Below are 16,222 nucleotides of genomic sequence, written 5' to 3'. Positions count from 1 at the left end.
ATGACTTATATCATAAGCTGATGGATCTGGACGTCAAATTTTCTCTTGACTCGATCGTCTCTTAAATTTTAGTCTGACCCCACCAAGGCCAAAAATGACACTTCAGGATAGCTAGGTCTCTTTTGTTGAAATCCTCGATAAGAATGTCCAACTGGGACTCATTCTCTACAAGCAAAAGGAATCTACCTCCGAGAAGTAGACATCAGTTTCTGAAAGAAAAAAACAAATTAGCATGCATGTCATCAACTGACCAACTCAATTAACTTATCTTTTTTTCTGAACAAGTAGCTAATTTAATAAAAAGAAAGGATCCTCTCATGTGAGAAAGTGACAGTATTTGCAGGCTATTCGTGCATACAGAGGTCAACTAACAAGGCTTTGTTTTATCACGGACAGGACACTCAGATCCACGAGACAAGGGGGTCAGCGACCCAATCGAAACAGCTTAGAAAATCTAAATGCTTTTGGTTCCGTGACAGATTGGCCGTTTGTTCGGTCACATGAGCTATGAGCTAGTAACTAGCTACCACCTCTCGGTGCATATAGCCTAGGAGAAAATATCTTAAGGCTGCTGCGGCCTGTAGCAATTAAGCATGTCATCTCGCCACCAGATGAAGGCCAGGGTGAATTTCTTGGTTTGCAAGGTTTCACTTGATAGAGCTAGGTAGGTTGGAATTAACACATAAAAACATTGTATAAAAGGTTCTTTTCGTTAATTAGGCTGCAGATACATCGCATCAAACTATCAAAGTCGATCGATAAGATAATATGTGATCAGTTCTTTGCCGGCGTTGCCTTTGTAAAAGAACCGTCTATCTCGATCCATCCATTCCTAAAGGCAAATGAGTAAATTACTTATTGTTCAGCGAGGCCATCGTACATGTGCTGTGGAACGTGTGGAAAGCTAGTAAAACCGTGAAGTTTTCAACAATAATAGTATCTCGATCGATCCTTGAAATAGCTTATCTCAGGAAGGAAGACGCAGTACCCCAAACATAATTTTGCCTCAATAACCCAAAAAACGTCATGAACATCTACCCCCAATTTAAATTTGCTTATATTTAAATTGTCAAAATTGTGAAGGAATGTTTTAGTTTGCAAGGTTTTAAAATGTTGTTTTGGACAAAAACTTTGGTATACACCAAAATGACTGAAATTAAGGGAATCTTTGAGAACCTATTTCGGAATTCTGTATTTGAATCCCCCAAAATTTATCAAAACTAGAGCAGAACATAGATTTGTCTAGCACAAGTTAATTTCTTGGTTTTCGATCAAAATAGAAAATTGACCTACTAGATTTTAGGATGGATCGAGTATATATGAACTATTTTGGTTGAGCTCAAATTTGAATCAAAACGACATTTTTTTACCAAGAGGCTAAAATTTTGAGGCACGCCAAAATTACCGAAATTTGTTGAAATTTAAACCTTAAATTATTTTTGCTACTATATGAATATCGGAAGGCTAGCTTGCTGAAAATTTGAACATGAAACCCTGGCTAGATTGGAAAAAGCTATTACAAGGATTTCTCTCATACAGTAGCGAGCGGAACTAGGAGAAATGTAGCATGGAATCGGACGCCACTTTCGAAAATGTTCTCGGCTGGAATGTATGAACATTCTAGTTGTAGCTAGTGAAAGGAGAGTTTACAAGCTGGTCTAAACTAAATATGCGTAGAATTCTTTTGCCAAACGTCGACATCGTCATTAGCAGAGTCATCAGCTTGATCACATCATGCATGGGGCCGAGGTGCTATACGTACCCAAGAAATTAAATTGTATTTATTTCTGCAGACCTGAGTCAAACTCTCGTTTCATACTCGTTGATCGTTCAAAACCATTCTGATAAAATATTAACTTCCTATGTCGCACAATAATGGTTCTGAAGGTGGGGCCGGGGGGATATTCACTTATTAATTAAGAAATCCCGGCCGGACTTCCTCACCTAAATATGTAAATTCAGACCAAGACTGTATAGCTAAAAAGTATGTATATCTATGGTAAAATAAACTGACCATAAGAATTTATATATTCAATGAATATCTAGCACGTAGGATGCTATATTGATCTGGTATTTTAGATGATATGTTAATTAATCTTTTCCTATAGACTTGATGGAACTTTAAAAATCTCTTTATGACGAACTTATATATACGCCATACTTTGGGAGCCGAGGGACTATTACCACACACTTATACCATGCATGCATGGTTAATTAGGCACACAACTAATGCTGCAAAACACAAGAGAAACAATTGTTATCACTAAGAGTCCAGTAGAAAGTGTCAACGTTCTCCTTTTGCTTAACTTTCAGCCAGTCATTAGCCAACTGATAGTCAGTGTGTAGGGCCCCACATCAAATAATAAATTCCCCAGCACCCATCACAAAATAACAACAGTAGTATACGCCCCAATTCCTTCAATCTATAGAAAAAGGGAACAGACGGAATACCAGTCCAGAAAATTAGTCAATGCAGACTACTTGTCCATTTCCCCCGTCCCTTAAATTATTTCTGCATCCTTAAGTAGCTTGCTTATGCTATCTTCTTTCCCCCTCTCCCTACCAATTATTCCCAAGACATTCCCCTCTTCTTCCTTCCCGGTTCCTACTAGCTCCCACATCGTCATTCCAGTCTTAACATGGTGGGTTAGACTTAATTAGGGGTCAAGAAGAAGGTGGTGGTGGAGTCCAGGAGGGGCATGGGGGAGGTGAAGGAGAAGCAGGAGGTGGTGGAGATTCTTGAAGATGATGGTAAGGGAACGGGAACCTGGGACAACGCCGTACCACTGGCGACCCTGGACCTCAACGAGGATTTCAGTGAGGCTGGGAACATGTACTACAACGATGCTGACGACGATGACAACGGTGGTGGTGGTAGCACAAGTGAGGTTGCAGGAGGAAGGAATTCCAGCAACAACAGCAGCACAAACAACGATTCGGACAGCAGAAAGGGCGACATGGACGGCTGCGAGAAGGTGCCGACGGTGCGGCAGTACAACCGGTCTAAGCACCCCCGGCTCCGGTGGACGCCTGACCTCCACATGGCGTTCCTCCGCGCTGTCGAGCGGCTGGGCGGCCAAGAGAGTAAGAAATCCCCACTCCTAGTATATGGATTGTTTTTGTTGTGGTGCATCGATCTCTTTATATAAATTCTCACAATTAATTTCTCCTTTGTCCGTGATTCATCTAAACGATTTTTGTGTTACTTTTGTTGATATATAGGAGCAACCCCAAAGCTTGTGCTTCAGATGATGAATGTGAGGGGGCTCAGCATTGCTCATGTAAAAAGCCACTTGCAGGTAAAAGCAGAAAAGGAAACACCTACTTCTCATGTCTTCTTGGTGGCTAGTTTTTCCTTTCCTTCACATGACAAGGGTTGGACCTAGTTAACCCTTTTGCTATTCATCCATGCATGTCTACTTTTCAGATGTACCGAAGCAAAAAGATAGAACACCAGTCAAGCCACGAGAGGGCAGCCATATCATCAGGTTAATTATTAATCCAGCAGGATGCTACCTAGCTAGCTTGCTAGAAACATATATAAATATATATCATTCGTGGAGTTCGTTTCCTTGATTTTTTCCAATTAATTTCTGCAGTATTTCCCCCCATGAATTTCCACATGAGGAGAGCGGACCATCGATTCCACGACATGTTCTTCCAGCGAGCTGCTGGGTCCTCTTTGTCCTCCAGGTTGAACGAGAACAGCGGGATCTTGGCGTCGAGAAACGCCGACTTGCCGGATACTAGGCAGATTTACGGTCTCCTCCAACGCCGGAAGCCTCCATCTGCAATACATACCTTCGACTCCAACAACTACAGTAGTCTTAGGTACCCAAAGCAGGACAACAAAACAAGTCAACAACACAGTATACTCATCAAAACTAGTACAAACACTATAATGCTGTGTGATGTGAATGACCATGTCGAAACCCTAATACTTGTCTGTTATCCTTGTATCTAGGAATCAAGAATGGGCGTTCACCCAGCGCGTGGCTGCGGCAAGGACAGCCGCCGTTAATGACCATGTTCCAGCAAAAGGACTCGTGCACGAGATGACCTTCAGGAAGGACCGCAAGCCGACGCCGGATAAGTTCAACGCGAGGGACGCCAACGCCGCTAACCGGACGTCGCCGTTGGCATCAATGAGCGGCGCCGCTGACCGTAGGCCAGAAGATGGCGCAAAAGTCGGAAGCATTAACGGGATCGGCAGCAGCCCACGGCCCACCTCGAGGACAATGTCGGCAGCGCGGCTCACCACTACTGGTTTTGAGCTCAGCCCATCTTTGTGGCCACGTGCCGCCGGCAGCAATGGCTGCGACCACCCCAGCCGTAACATTAGCACAACGTCGTCATCAGATCTCGTCGGGGCAACGCGTGAATCAGGATCCCTACCACTGGTACGTACCATTAATTGTCCACATATATAGCTTGAGTTAGATTGCAAGTTGCAAGGTTCTTTCACAAAATATATATGAAGTTATGAACGATATTTGTGTATGCCTCTGTGCAGTTGCAAAAGCAGGAGCAGCGAGAGCCGACGGCTCCTTCCAAAAATATTGAGGTTAAGGAAACGCGATTCGAAACAGATGCGTGGAGGAAGAAAACATTGGCGTCGGAGGCGAGTGGATGGACGCCGGAGTTGCAGCTAAGCCTGAGCCCCAACGTGGAGGCAGACAATAATGGCAGGGGCAAGAAGAGGAGCAGCGCTGAGTTGGAGGTGGGCAACCACAACAACAATCTGCCACTTTCTCTGTCTCTGTCACTCCGGGATTGCGTTGCCGTTGACGATGGCGGCTGCGGCGATGCCAGAAGGTTAGAGGTTGCAACAGATAGCCGCAGCAAGAAGGCCGCTCTGGGGCTGAGTACTTTGGATCTCACCATGTCGATCAAGGCATTGGAGTGAGATCTTTCAAGTACTTGTCCCAAGGCCTTACAAAACTTGCACTCTGCACCATGAGATTAATTAATAAGATTGTTAATCTAATTTAACCACATGCTTCCTGACAAATACACACACACACACACACACACACACACACACACATATATATATATCTTATGTTGAGTGACTAGCTGTTGCTCTTGCTCTATATATTACATGCATGATCAGTCCAGTTTTTGTCATGTTCTCATTGGGAAGATAATTTAATCATATAAGAAATGAAAATTTTCATATTGCAATCTGCATGATAGTATATGCGTTGTTTTGCTATTGTATTACTGCCGTGTTCTACTATTTCTTGTCTGCCTGCTCATATACTACATAATAGTTTTATTCCTGCTTCAAAAGAATAGGAAATTGTGTAGCAGATTATAACCTGACCATATAATTTAGTATATTGTTATTTAAGCAGAACAATTTTAGTTGATACAAAGGAACGTCACATCCACATTTTTATGATTATAGAAAACCAAAAGTTGTAAGTACATATGCGCAACAAAAGTTATAAGTACATGTAGTTAACCACATAATTCATCAAATAATTAACTGGCTCGGCATATATGTTAATCATCAATGTGTTCATCGATCTATGTCTCAGTGGCAGTTGATTTCATGGAAATGATGTTAAGCTATAACGATAGTCATTTATTTGTTGCTATAATAAGTATAAGAAACGTTACATTATTCTAAACTGTGAGTAGAAATGTGAATAACATTTTATGCACTCCATAAAGTGAATGAAACTGAAAATGTAAAAAAAAATGGTTGGTGAGACTTGTTGCGATGTTCAGGCCTGTCTGATAAGTAGTATAGTATCATCGATCAGATAATTTCTTATTTAGCACCAGATTGATCTAACTGAATGAGTTCTGGGTCGAGAAAGGGACAAACATGAAGTGATTGTATGAGAAATAATGGGTGCCTCCAACTCATCTGGAAGTGCAGCGCCTGTGGCAACTTGGGCGATGGGTGTGCCGGACGTTGAGTTCGATTGGCGAGTACATGATTTATCGAGTTAGTATATGTCCAATTAAAGTCTAGTGACAAAATGAATGTCCATACACTTAAGAAACTAGGTATATTTATATGTTTTGCACATGATTGTTGATATATAGTGTGTTTTGCATAAGAATAATCTCGGTTATTTATATTGTGAATGCTACTTATCATTGTCACATTAATGTGCCCAAATGAACATAAAGCCATTACATGATAGGATCTAGGATGTACTCTAGCTGCCGTCACCACCCTAGCTGCCGTCCCCATGCTCCTCTCATTCCCTTACCTGCTGGCGCCTGAGAAGGATACTGGGCAAATATCCTTAAATAAGCGGCCAACGGTGAAGACAGTGGTGACTGGTATCTCCGCCTAGTGGTTTTTTCACGGTGGAGATCACGCATATCGATGATGTCGCTGGGAAATGACGCGGTGCTCGTCGGTGTGCAGTGTTTCCAGAGGCAGAGTCGCGGCTCTGAACTACCGATCGACTGGTAGCGGCAAGACCTGGCGGGTGACCCGGGCCTATGCCTAGAAACCCGGCCAGTGCCCTTAATTTCTGCAATTGCACCAGTTTTCCAGCAGTCCAGCTCCGGCCAGTGCCCTTACTACTGCAGTCATTGTGCGCACTTGACCGTGTCGTGCATCCCAACTTCCCAAGTCCGCTCAGGCACAGCTACTAGCTAGCTAACAGAACTCTAGCTGAAAACAGAATCTAGCTGCATGCAAAACAATACGGTAACAACTCTTTAAGATACTCCGTCTAGCGATCTTATCTAAAAGTCTCGTAAGAAGAAAAAAATTGATACACTTAACACCTCCTTCACATCCGACGGGGATGTGGAAAAAAGAAAAAAGCTCGGGCGTGCATAATGATGGAAAAATGCGGGGAATTTAGACTCGAACTTCAGACCTTTGGCTCTAATACCCTGTTAAGATACCCCATCTACACACCTCACCTAAAAGACCGATATGATAAGAAGAGGAGATTTGATATACTTAACACATCCGACGTGGATGTGGAAAATGATGGAAAAATACGAGGGGATTGAGACTTGAACTTGAGACATTTGGTTCTGATACCATGTTAAGATACCCCATCTGGACATCTCACATAAAAGACCGATTTGATAGGAAAAGGGGATTTGATACACTTAACAACAACTACTCCTGTCTCCTGGAGTGGAGTACATGCAACTAGCTACGGCTACAGGCTGAAGTGTTCAAGAAATAAGCCTGTGAGAATTAATACGGTCGATTTGTGGAACACTTGAGCCTGTGAGAATACCGGTGATTTGTTCAATGCAGGCAGCCTGTTGCCCGATCTCGACGAGCCCCAGCTTCTGTCTCATTTGGATGAACCTGACTCGACCAAGCACGCGCCTTCCTTAAAATACCGGCAACTTGTCCATCGGTCCTAATGTGATTGACCTCCACCTTGCACTCTTCAATACACTTGTGGAGGAAGTGGAATCGAGTATCTGGGGTTATTGCTCAAAGCTATGACTTTGATTAAAATGCAATATGCATGCCCGCCAAAAAAACGGATTGCGATAAAAGATGGATGTGTGCATCGATTGATGCATAGGCCAGGGATCGTTTCCCCTTTCCGAAAAAAAAACTTGTGTCAACTAGAAGCTGAAACCTCATCGGCTCCTTTCCCGACCAACTCGCCATAAAGACAGGACAGCCAAACACCCTGGCATTCTGCCGTGGCTACCACGATATACTCCGCCTCACAAGATGAGAGTGCGACAACATCTGCTTTTGCGATGTCCATGTGATCACGCTTGAGTCGGGAAGAAGACCATCCCCGTTGTGCTCTTCCGATCGTTGGCTTCACGGGCGAGGTCGCTGTTGCTGTAGCCCATCAGCACTGACTCGGTTGTAGCAGCACCCATGGCCAACGGTGCCCCTGACATATCGCAGAATATGCTTCACCGCCACGCAGCACAGCGCCGCCGGCACTTCCATGTACCTACTCACCGTGCCAACAGCATGGGTGATATCATGCCTTGCGTTGCAGAGATAGCGCAGGCTTCTGACAACACTTCGGTAGCCAGTCGTGTTGACACTATTCCATCGGAGTGTCGCACGAGTTGCACCCTGACATGCCGGACATGTCCAACATGGCATATGCCCTCTGGTCAGCATGATCGTACTCCATCCTGCTGCTTGAACTTGATCACCAAGTAATAACTCAGGCGGCCAAGATCACTCATGTCGAACAGCTTGCACATCTGACCTTTGAACTCGATAATGTCAACGATGTTGTCATTGGTTGTGATGATTTTACCATCAATGTAGATGCCCGCTAGAAGCAGCGTTGTGCCGTGCACCCTCCTCGACAAAGTGGGCTCTGCCTGAAACCGAGCGAAACTAGTACTGCAATGTCCAACTTTGCATACCATGCATGCGGCCGGCGCCGCGCAGCCATACAGTGTCTTGTGCAGCATGAACACCCGATACTCGTTGTAGACATCGGTGCACATAAGCCTACTCCGCGAGGTCACGGTTAAGGAACACGGAATTTACGTCTATGTGGTGCACTCCCACTTCGGGTGCGCAGTGAGAGCAAGCAGTATCCTCACGGTCTCCATGCGCGCCATCGGAGCAAACACCTCATCATAGTCCTTGACCTGCCCCTACATGTAACCCTTGGCCACCAAATGAGCCTTGTGCTTGATTGTGTCCTTCAACTTGAAGACCCACTTAATCTCGATCGCCACCTGGTGGCCCCAAGGAAGGTCGGCCAGCTCCCATGTCCCATTGTTCCGGATCGAGTTGAGTTCAGCATTCATGGCACCCTTCCAACTTGTATCGTGCAGCGCCTCATCAATGCTAGCTAGTTCATCGGCTGCCACGAGACATAACGCACTATGTTCCTCTTGCAGCTCTTCTCTGCCGCCGTCAAGCTCACCGTAGATATCTGACATCTTTTGGCAACGAAACAGCTGGCATTGTCCATGGTGTGCCGCAAACGGTCGTGTGGTGACTGGTGAGAGGCATGACCCATTCCACCTGCACAGGTTGAGGAGATGTTGAGCGTAGCGGCATAGACGTCGCACTTGCCGATGTCGTGGCCAGGGTTTGTAGATGACCCTCACGCAGATGGTTTGGATGCCGACTTTGCCGGCCCCGGCGTGGGCGCGCCCGGGATGTCTCCCAATAACATGTCGTACAGCATGCCAAATGTGACCGCTGGTGTTCTAGCTTGTCCACTGCTCTAGTTCCACCTATGGTTCTACCCGAAGATAACATCACGGATTGTCCTCGACTCCTTTCTCACCAACAAAACCGTTAGGCCGTGCCCTTTCCTCGTATCTGACGAAAACCATGGGAGTAGAGCGGTTGGTGAGCTTGAATTCCTGGCCCGAGCCGCTTCACATGAATGACAAAGCCAAAAGTGCAGAGCTATTGCACCTTTTGGAGTGCGGTTGAGGATGTAGACGGCAGTGTGCACCTCTTTGCCCCAAGACTCTGCAGACACCGCCATGCTCTTGTCATCGGTAGGATAAAGCAAGAGTGTGGGGTAGTAGTTTACCTTTATGGAAGAATGGAAGACGATAGGGGAAGGCTATGCCTTGATATGCCACTGTGGGTTTAATAGGTCATTTCATTAGGAAGAAATGGAACAAATTTCCAGGGTTCAGCAGTCAAAGCAAAAGGACTCAAAAAAAAATCATGAAGTATCAATACTTTACCTAATCTTTCCAACGAAAGATGACACATTACAGGAAATCATGCTAAGAGATTCAACATGAAATCCCATGCTTCTTATTTTATATCATCTTCTATCATGCGTGTATTACAGGGCAGAATCTTATTCTTACAACCGTCGTTAACAACAGTCGCAGTAATGGGCACTCACGAAAGATGTACAACACCAGGTCCAAAACGTGCAAAAGTTCGTAGCAGCACAACCTTGTGTATTTGAAGTAAGCAACTCAACTGTTATTTTAAAGTTAGATGTCAAATAATTCCTCCTTAATGTACCTTCTAGCATGGTTAGTAATATTGTGCAGCATAGGTGGCCTTAAATACAAAACACAAAATGGTTGGAGACCTTCAGCTGAAACTGTGGCCAACTCAGAGAACTATGATCCAGAACTGCAGAGTATCTAAATGAAGGTTGCTTTCATGTTCAGTTTTTTTTCCTATAGAGATGTGTATCATAGAGTGCAGGTTACAAGCTGATAAATTTCTAGCATCCATACAGATATAAAGAAGAGTATTGATTAAATACTCTAAACTGATATGATTGCATAGAACCCCCGATATGCCCTGATGAAAAAAGCATCTGTAACAAAAACAACGAACCGTCTCGCTAAGCAGCTTTTGTCGGGCGCGCACAGTTGACTTCCTGCAAAACCGCCGCCGTCGCTGTCCCGTCAAGTGAGAGGGTTCACAAGGAATAACCTAGGCATTACCGCATTAACTTTACAAGCTTGAACTCAGATTTCAGATGATGCATAAAACAATATCAGAGATATACAAGAAAAGCAACATGCATGGCCTGAAGATGGATAACCAAGTTGCTGACCATCCTAATTTCAAATATATTGTTTCTTTTCATATGACATGCAGTGCACACTTGCTTAATCTCAGACAATATATGTTACCTGCTTCCATAGCATCTTGGTTAGTCGATTTTCATTTGTTTCCCCTAGCTTTTCCTAGGTGCTCAAAACATATCATGAATGTAAACAAATCGATTGGCCTTTGTTGCTAAGTGAGGCATTTTCATTTCTTGAGTAATCATATTTTGAGCAAGCTCCTCCGATTCAAAATGCAAGAAAGGGAAGACATCAATGGGCTAACACCGGTATCTAGATAATGTTTCAATACACATAAATTAATATTTTAGGTTAAAAGTTATGATCAAACCTATATCCATTGTTCTGATTGCAACAGCTGATCAGTACTGGAAATGCATATGGATCTGCTTTGCATTGGATTGCAAGATGGATCTAGCTGTCCATTAGTACATCCAATTTCTTCATGTGCCGAGCTAATGAACTGTTTGCCCCCATCGTAATGCTTTCCACAATTTGGTTTGGTTGCCGGCGGGGGTGGGCAATGAGGTTGAGGATGTAGCACCCGATCTTCTTGCTGGCGGGGGTGGGTGGCGGCGGCGTTGGGGGACAGCGGCGGCGGTGAGTCACCTTGGACGATGTGGGCGAGTTGGGGACGGTGGCAGAATCGGCGGCGGCGGCGACGTGGACGGCGTCTTCCTAGTCGTGGATTTAGGCGGGCCGTGGACGTGGGCGGCGGGCCGGTGTGGGCGGCGGCGTAGCAGACGGGAAGGATGGATCGGTGAATCTGTCCGCTAGGGGGGCGATTTTCTTTTCCTAAATTATAAAGAGCTAATGTTTTTTATTGTGTCGATTCGCGCGCACGGTTGCCGTTGGTCCAGAGTTGTCGATGCGCCAGCGTGGCGTTGGCTTCTCACACGCAAAGATACTTTTTTTTTACTGGTTGGACAGGGCACACATGCAGGTGCTGCATGCGTGCATATGTTAGGCACAGGCTAAAAAGCTGCATGCATCATACGCGGGATGCACATATGAAGATAATCAATTGCTAAGTGCACATTTAAGGCTGATTTCACACATTCAAAAAGTTTTGTAGATCAAATTATCTACCCGATTTACGATCGGTCTTCATCGTTGAGTTTGTCGCGACGAGGGCTTAAAACTAGATCACCTTTGATTATATTTTGACTAACTTTCTAAAAATCTTTTGTTACCATGCTATAATGCATAAGTTACCATACTACTCTGAAAAATTTACCATGCGGTAATTTTATCACTAAGACGATGACAACTTTATATATTACAAGGTGGTAACTTCAATGCACAAGTTATTCTATCTTGTTTGAAGCTACCACGTGGTAACTTGTTAGTAACATGATGGCAACATTACATATCATACGATGGCAACTTTAACGCAGAAGGTACCATTCTATCCGGTATGAAGGTACCACGTGGTAACTTGTTACTAACATGGTGGCAACTTTGCATATTATAGGATGGTAACTTCTACATAATTTGTTACCAACATGGTGGAAACTTTATATATAATGGGATGGTAACTTTTAAAACGAAAAAAAACATCGTCAAAATATATCAATATGTAATCTAGTTTGAAAGATCTTGTCGAGGCAAAACAAACCGTGAAGACAGATCATAAATCGGACATACAACGTGAAAGTTAAACTATTTTCAAGTTTGAAGTTTAGAAGGAATAAAGACGATGCCATTGTTTTGTCTCTTATGTGCATGTGCATGCATGCATGGAATCTTGCTCTTTTACTCATATAGCATGCACCTGCTCACCTAGCAGTCCCTCTAGCAAGGTACTGTACGCGTCCCAGCTCCCACGCGCATACGGTCGCGTGTTAGGTCTGTCCGCACATTCTTTTACTAGTAGATGGTGATGGTGATATGGTGATTTGCGAGCCCTATTCATATTTTTTTTCTATCGCCGCGCTCCGCCGCTCCTCCGTCGGCCGGCGGAGCTCCTCCTCGTGTGTCGTCGCCGCTCCTTCGCCCAGCAGGTATAGTTTCTCCGCGTTGACGCTGCAGCTTCTCTTATCATGTCGCCACTATTGCTTCCTGTCGGACGGCCAACCTCCCCTTTCCTCTCCCTTCCGACACACGCATCACGTTGTGATGCTTCCTCGCTTGTTGCTGATCGAAGAGCCGAGATGATAAAGGACGGCCCGATATTCTCAAAGAGGAACGTGAATAACTTGTATGATTCTACAAATCTTCCAGCTGTTCACCCGTCGCCGAACTACGAATTTGCAACCCAATGAAAATTCGCAGCACCACACACTTGCGCAGTAGTCTGCCGACCACAAGCGGTTTCGTAATCTCACAATTCGGAGTGAAAAATAATGCTCGAAATTTCAGTAGATAATAGACACCCTATTGAAACGAATATGATGTATAGGATTCCAAATGAGTGCTTCTCGCAATTCAACAGAGTCTCAAAATAAGCTAAATGTGGTCTAACCCTAGGTGCACCCCTTGTATATATAGGTGAGGGGTGGTCAGCAACCCTACGTGGACTCAGACTTGAACCCAGACATGGTTCGACTCAAACTGATACAAGCAATCTGGATAGGACTTGGCTTAAATATGGACTCGCGGTTCCAGGTGCCCCTTAGACTTGTAGAACTCATCGTGGGCTGTCCTAGTGCGCCTCATACTCGGACTAAACTTGTGGTGCAACTTGGCATGTCATTCTTGTCGTTGGCTGCCCTTGCACACAATTTGTTGTTCTAACTTGTATCCTCCATCTTTTTATTTGTGGTGCACCTGCCTCTCTCTCCTCCCTCGCGCATATCTTGATGTCGGATATCAGCAGTTGATGATCCTCGCACTCAGCCTCCTCTCCTCCACGTGCCATGCTCACCTCAGCCTCAAACCTGATCACACAAAGATGCAAAAATTTAGGCAGTATAAAATTCTCATGATGTAATTTCACCACGGGCCCAACAACTTGAGACGTGGGAGTAGTTTAGTCCAACAAGTTGCAAAACGAGCATTAGGTGGGAGCAGTTTTGCAACTTGTTAGACTAAACTACTCCCACCTCTCAAGTTATTGGGTCAATGGTGCAATTACCTCAATCTCCTCTGCGCACCACCACCTCAGCTCCTCCAACGCGTGGGTGATCCCATCTGTATGTTGTGTGTGTGTTCCATCTGTGTATTTTTTTTCTTTGAAAGTCCAAAAATGTGTAAAATCTAGAAGAAAAAAAAGTATTAAAAGTTCAAGGAAAATGTAAAATTCTTCCAAATTTTCTTCGAAAATAAAATAAAAGTTAAGAAAATCAAAAGTTCAAAAGACCAAAACTTAGGAAAACTAAAATTTGAAAAGTAAAAGTTGGAGACAACCGAAAGCGAGAAAAGTAAAAGTGTTGATGATGGAAATTAAAAATAGGACAAAAAAGAAAAATAATAATATATAAAACCTCTTCCCGGCAAACCCAAATTGGGTTGTCTTTCGTCCGCTAATCACCTCAATGGTGGAGCTTCGCCAAATAATCCCTCTCTGGTAAAGTTGAGTATCAAGATATAAATCTCGACAGCATCAAGCCCGGTCGAAACAAAAGTTGGGAAGGGAATTTCCCTCCCGGCCTCTACACCATCCAAGAACAAGGTCTTTTAAATATAAGCATGCATGATGAGGCCTTCTAAAATTAAAATGTCAGTATTCCCAGGTGAACCCAAACGATCAATCCGGACGATGAAATTGGCCAACTGCAGGCCCAACCACCAAATCATGACTCAATTTGCTACTACAACAAAACATACTCATGTCGCGGTGCATGGAATGTTTTTTTGACGGAAAGCTTTAGGCCATAAGGCCTATTGCATATATAATCAAAAAGGGAATATGTACATGGTAGCTACATGAAATTATAAATCCAGACCTTTAGGCCGTTGTATGTCTTTCTTCTAGCTCCATGAAAAACAAGATTGAGTTCGTCTTTGAAAGTTCTTCTACAGCGATACAAGGATGGAGTAATCCCATTAAAGATGTAGTCGTTTCTCGTCTTCCAGATGCTCCATGTAGCCAGTGTAATGATCTCCATGGCGAAAGGGACGTGAAGTTCTTGCTTGAGAGTTTCCATTGTAGTGAAGATGCTATTCTCGGGAGCATAACTGGGACAGATGTATCTCCAGCATGCGGCAGCAAATTGGCAGTTAAAGAAGAGGTGATCCCTGGTCTCCATTGCCTGCTGGTTACAGAGGACACGGTTGTGTGATTGAATGTGGAAGTTCTTCTTGAGCAGCATAGCACGTGTGTTTAATTTATCCACCATCATAAGCCACATGAAGACTTTATGCTTGAGTTGATTGCAAGAGGCCCAAATCCAATTGAAAATCTGATGTATGTCAATATGTGTAATGAGGAGCTTGTAAGTGTGGGCTGTGGAGTAACCAGGGGACTTCCAGGGATAAGTCCATATATCATTCTGCTCAGTGTGTGACATACCATTGATCAAGTGTTCAAGTTCTTGAAGCTGCCTACATGCATCAGCAGAGAGAGGAAGGTGGAAGTTGTCTGTAATCTCAATACTATTCTTCATATACCATGCTGAAATATTTTTGGTCCACAGCAAATGAGTGCGGTTGGGGCCATGTGAAACATAGCTTGTCATCCTGCCATTGATCCAACCAAAAGTGGACAGTTCGTCCTGATTGAATAGAGCATTGAGCAATCTGTTTGTATTGGTCATGAAGCTTCAATGTGTCTCGCCACCAAAATGAAGGATCAGCAATAGTCTCTGGGGGGGAGACCATTGGTGTGGTACAGTTCCCAGACCAGTCTGACCCAAGGAAGGTCAATTTTGTTGTAAAATTTGTGCAGATTTTTCATGATGAGTGCTTTATTTTGGAGCTCCAAATTAATGACCCCAAGACCACCTTCCTTTTTAGGACAGCACACCACTTCCCATGCAGCAAGAGGAGGGTTCTTCTTGGTGAGATCATGTCCCCTCCATAAGCAGTGTCTTCTGTATTTATCGATTTGTGAAATCACCCCTTTAGGAAGCATGAAGGTGCTCATCTGGAAAGTAGGAGTGAAGAGAGGACAGAGTTGACAAGCTGCAGCTTTCCACCATATGAGAGCAAACTGGAGAAGCAGGTTAGTCGGCTCTCAATTCTTTTGATCATAGGCATGAATTCATCAATCTTTGGCTTGGTGGTGCCCAACGGAAGTTCAAGGTATGTGAATGGAAGAGTGCCCATCTTACAATTGAGAAGATCAGCAAATTGTTGTCCCCTCTCCACAGTCATATTGAGTGGTATTAAGTTTGACTTCTGATAGTTAACTCTCAGTCCTGTAGATGAATGAAACTGGTTGAGGGTGCCTTGAAGATTCTGCAATTGTTCCTCGTCAGCCTTCATGATGATAAGTGTGGCATCTGCATACTGAATGATAGGGAAATCTAGACAGGCATTGGGCAGGATAGGTCTTTCAATGTAACCATGATGTATGTCAGAATTAATGATGTATTGGAGATGATCAGCCACAATGACAAATAGTAGTGGTGATAGGGGATCTCCCTACCTCACTCCTCTTTTGCAGTGAATCAATTTGCCAGGGACACCATTAAGTAGTAAATGGGAAGTAGCATAACTGAGAATAAGGGAGATCCATTGGCACCACTTGTAACCAAATCCCATGTCCTGCATGATTTGGATGATAGCTTTGTGCTCCACCTTGTCAAATGCTTTTTCAAAGTCCAGTTTTAGCAAAATGATC

At 44.0% G+C, this 16,222-nt stretch overlaps 1 protein-coding gene across 1 annotated transcript; it reads left to right on the top strand.

The window, feature by feature from the left end:
* The first annotated feature begins 2,481 nt into the window (after positions 1-2,481).
* LOC100830272 lies at positions 2,482-5,176 on the top strand. The gene is made up of 6 exons (XM_024460927.1): positions 2,482-3,084; positions 3,223-3,299; positions 3,428-3,488; positions 3,600-3,831; positions 3,965-4,400; positions 4,514-5,176. Exons 1-6 carry the CDS (start codon positions 2,700-2,702, stop codon positions 4,904-4,906), a joined length of 1,584 nt encoding a protein of 527 aa, XP_024316695.1. The 5' UTR covers positions 2,482-2,699; the 3' UTR covers positions 4,907-5,176.
* Positions 5,177-16,222: the final 11,046 nt, after the last annotated feature.

This window comes from Brachypodium distachyon, chromosome 1 (assembly GCF_000005505.3).
Source record: "Brachypodium distachyon strain Bd21 chromosome 1, Brachypodium_distachyon_v3.0, whole genome shotgun sequence".
NCBI lineage: Eukaryota > Viridiplantae > Streptophyta > Magnoliopsida > Poales > Poaceae > Brachypodium > Brachypodium distachyon.
This window is presented reverse-complemented; position numbering and strand designations above follow the sequence as displayed.

What these genes read in the sequence shown, in the direction of transcription:
- LOC100830272 (XM_024460927.1), top strand. Translation starts at nt 2,700, where the DNA reads ATGGGGGAGGTGAAGGAGAAGCAGGAGGTGGTGGAGATTCTTGAAGAT. An exon ending in ATGTAAAAAGCCACTTGCAG is followed by an intron (nt 3,300 to 3,427) that starts GTAAAAGCAGAA and finishes TCTACTTTTCAG; the next exon opens with ATGTACCGAAGCAAAAAGAT. An exon ending in AACAACTACAGTAGTCTTAG is followed by an intron (nt 3,832 to 3,964) that starts GTACCCAAAGCA and finishes CCTTGTATCTAG; the next exon opens with GAATCAAGAATGGGCGTTCA.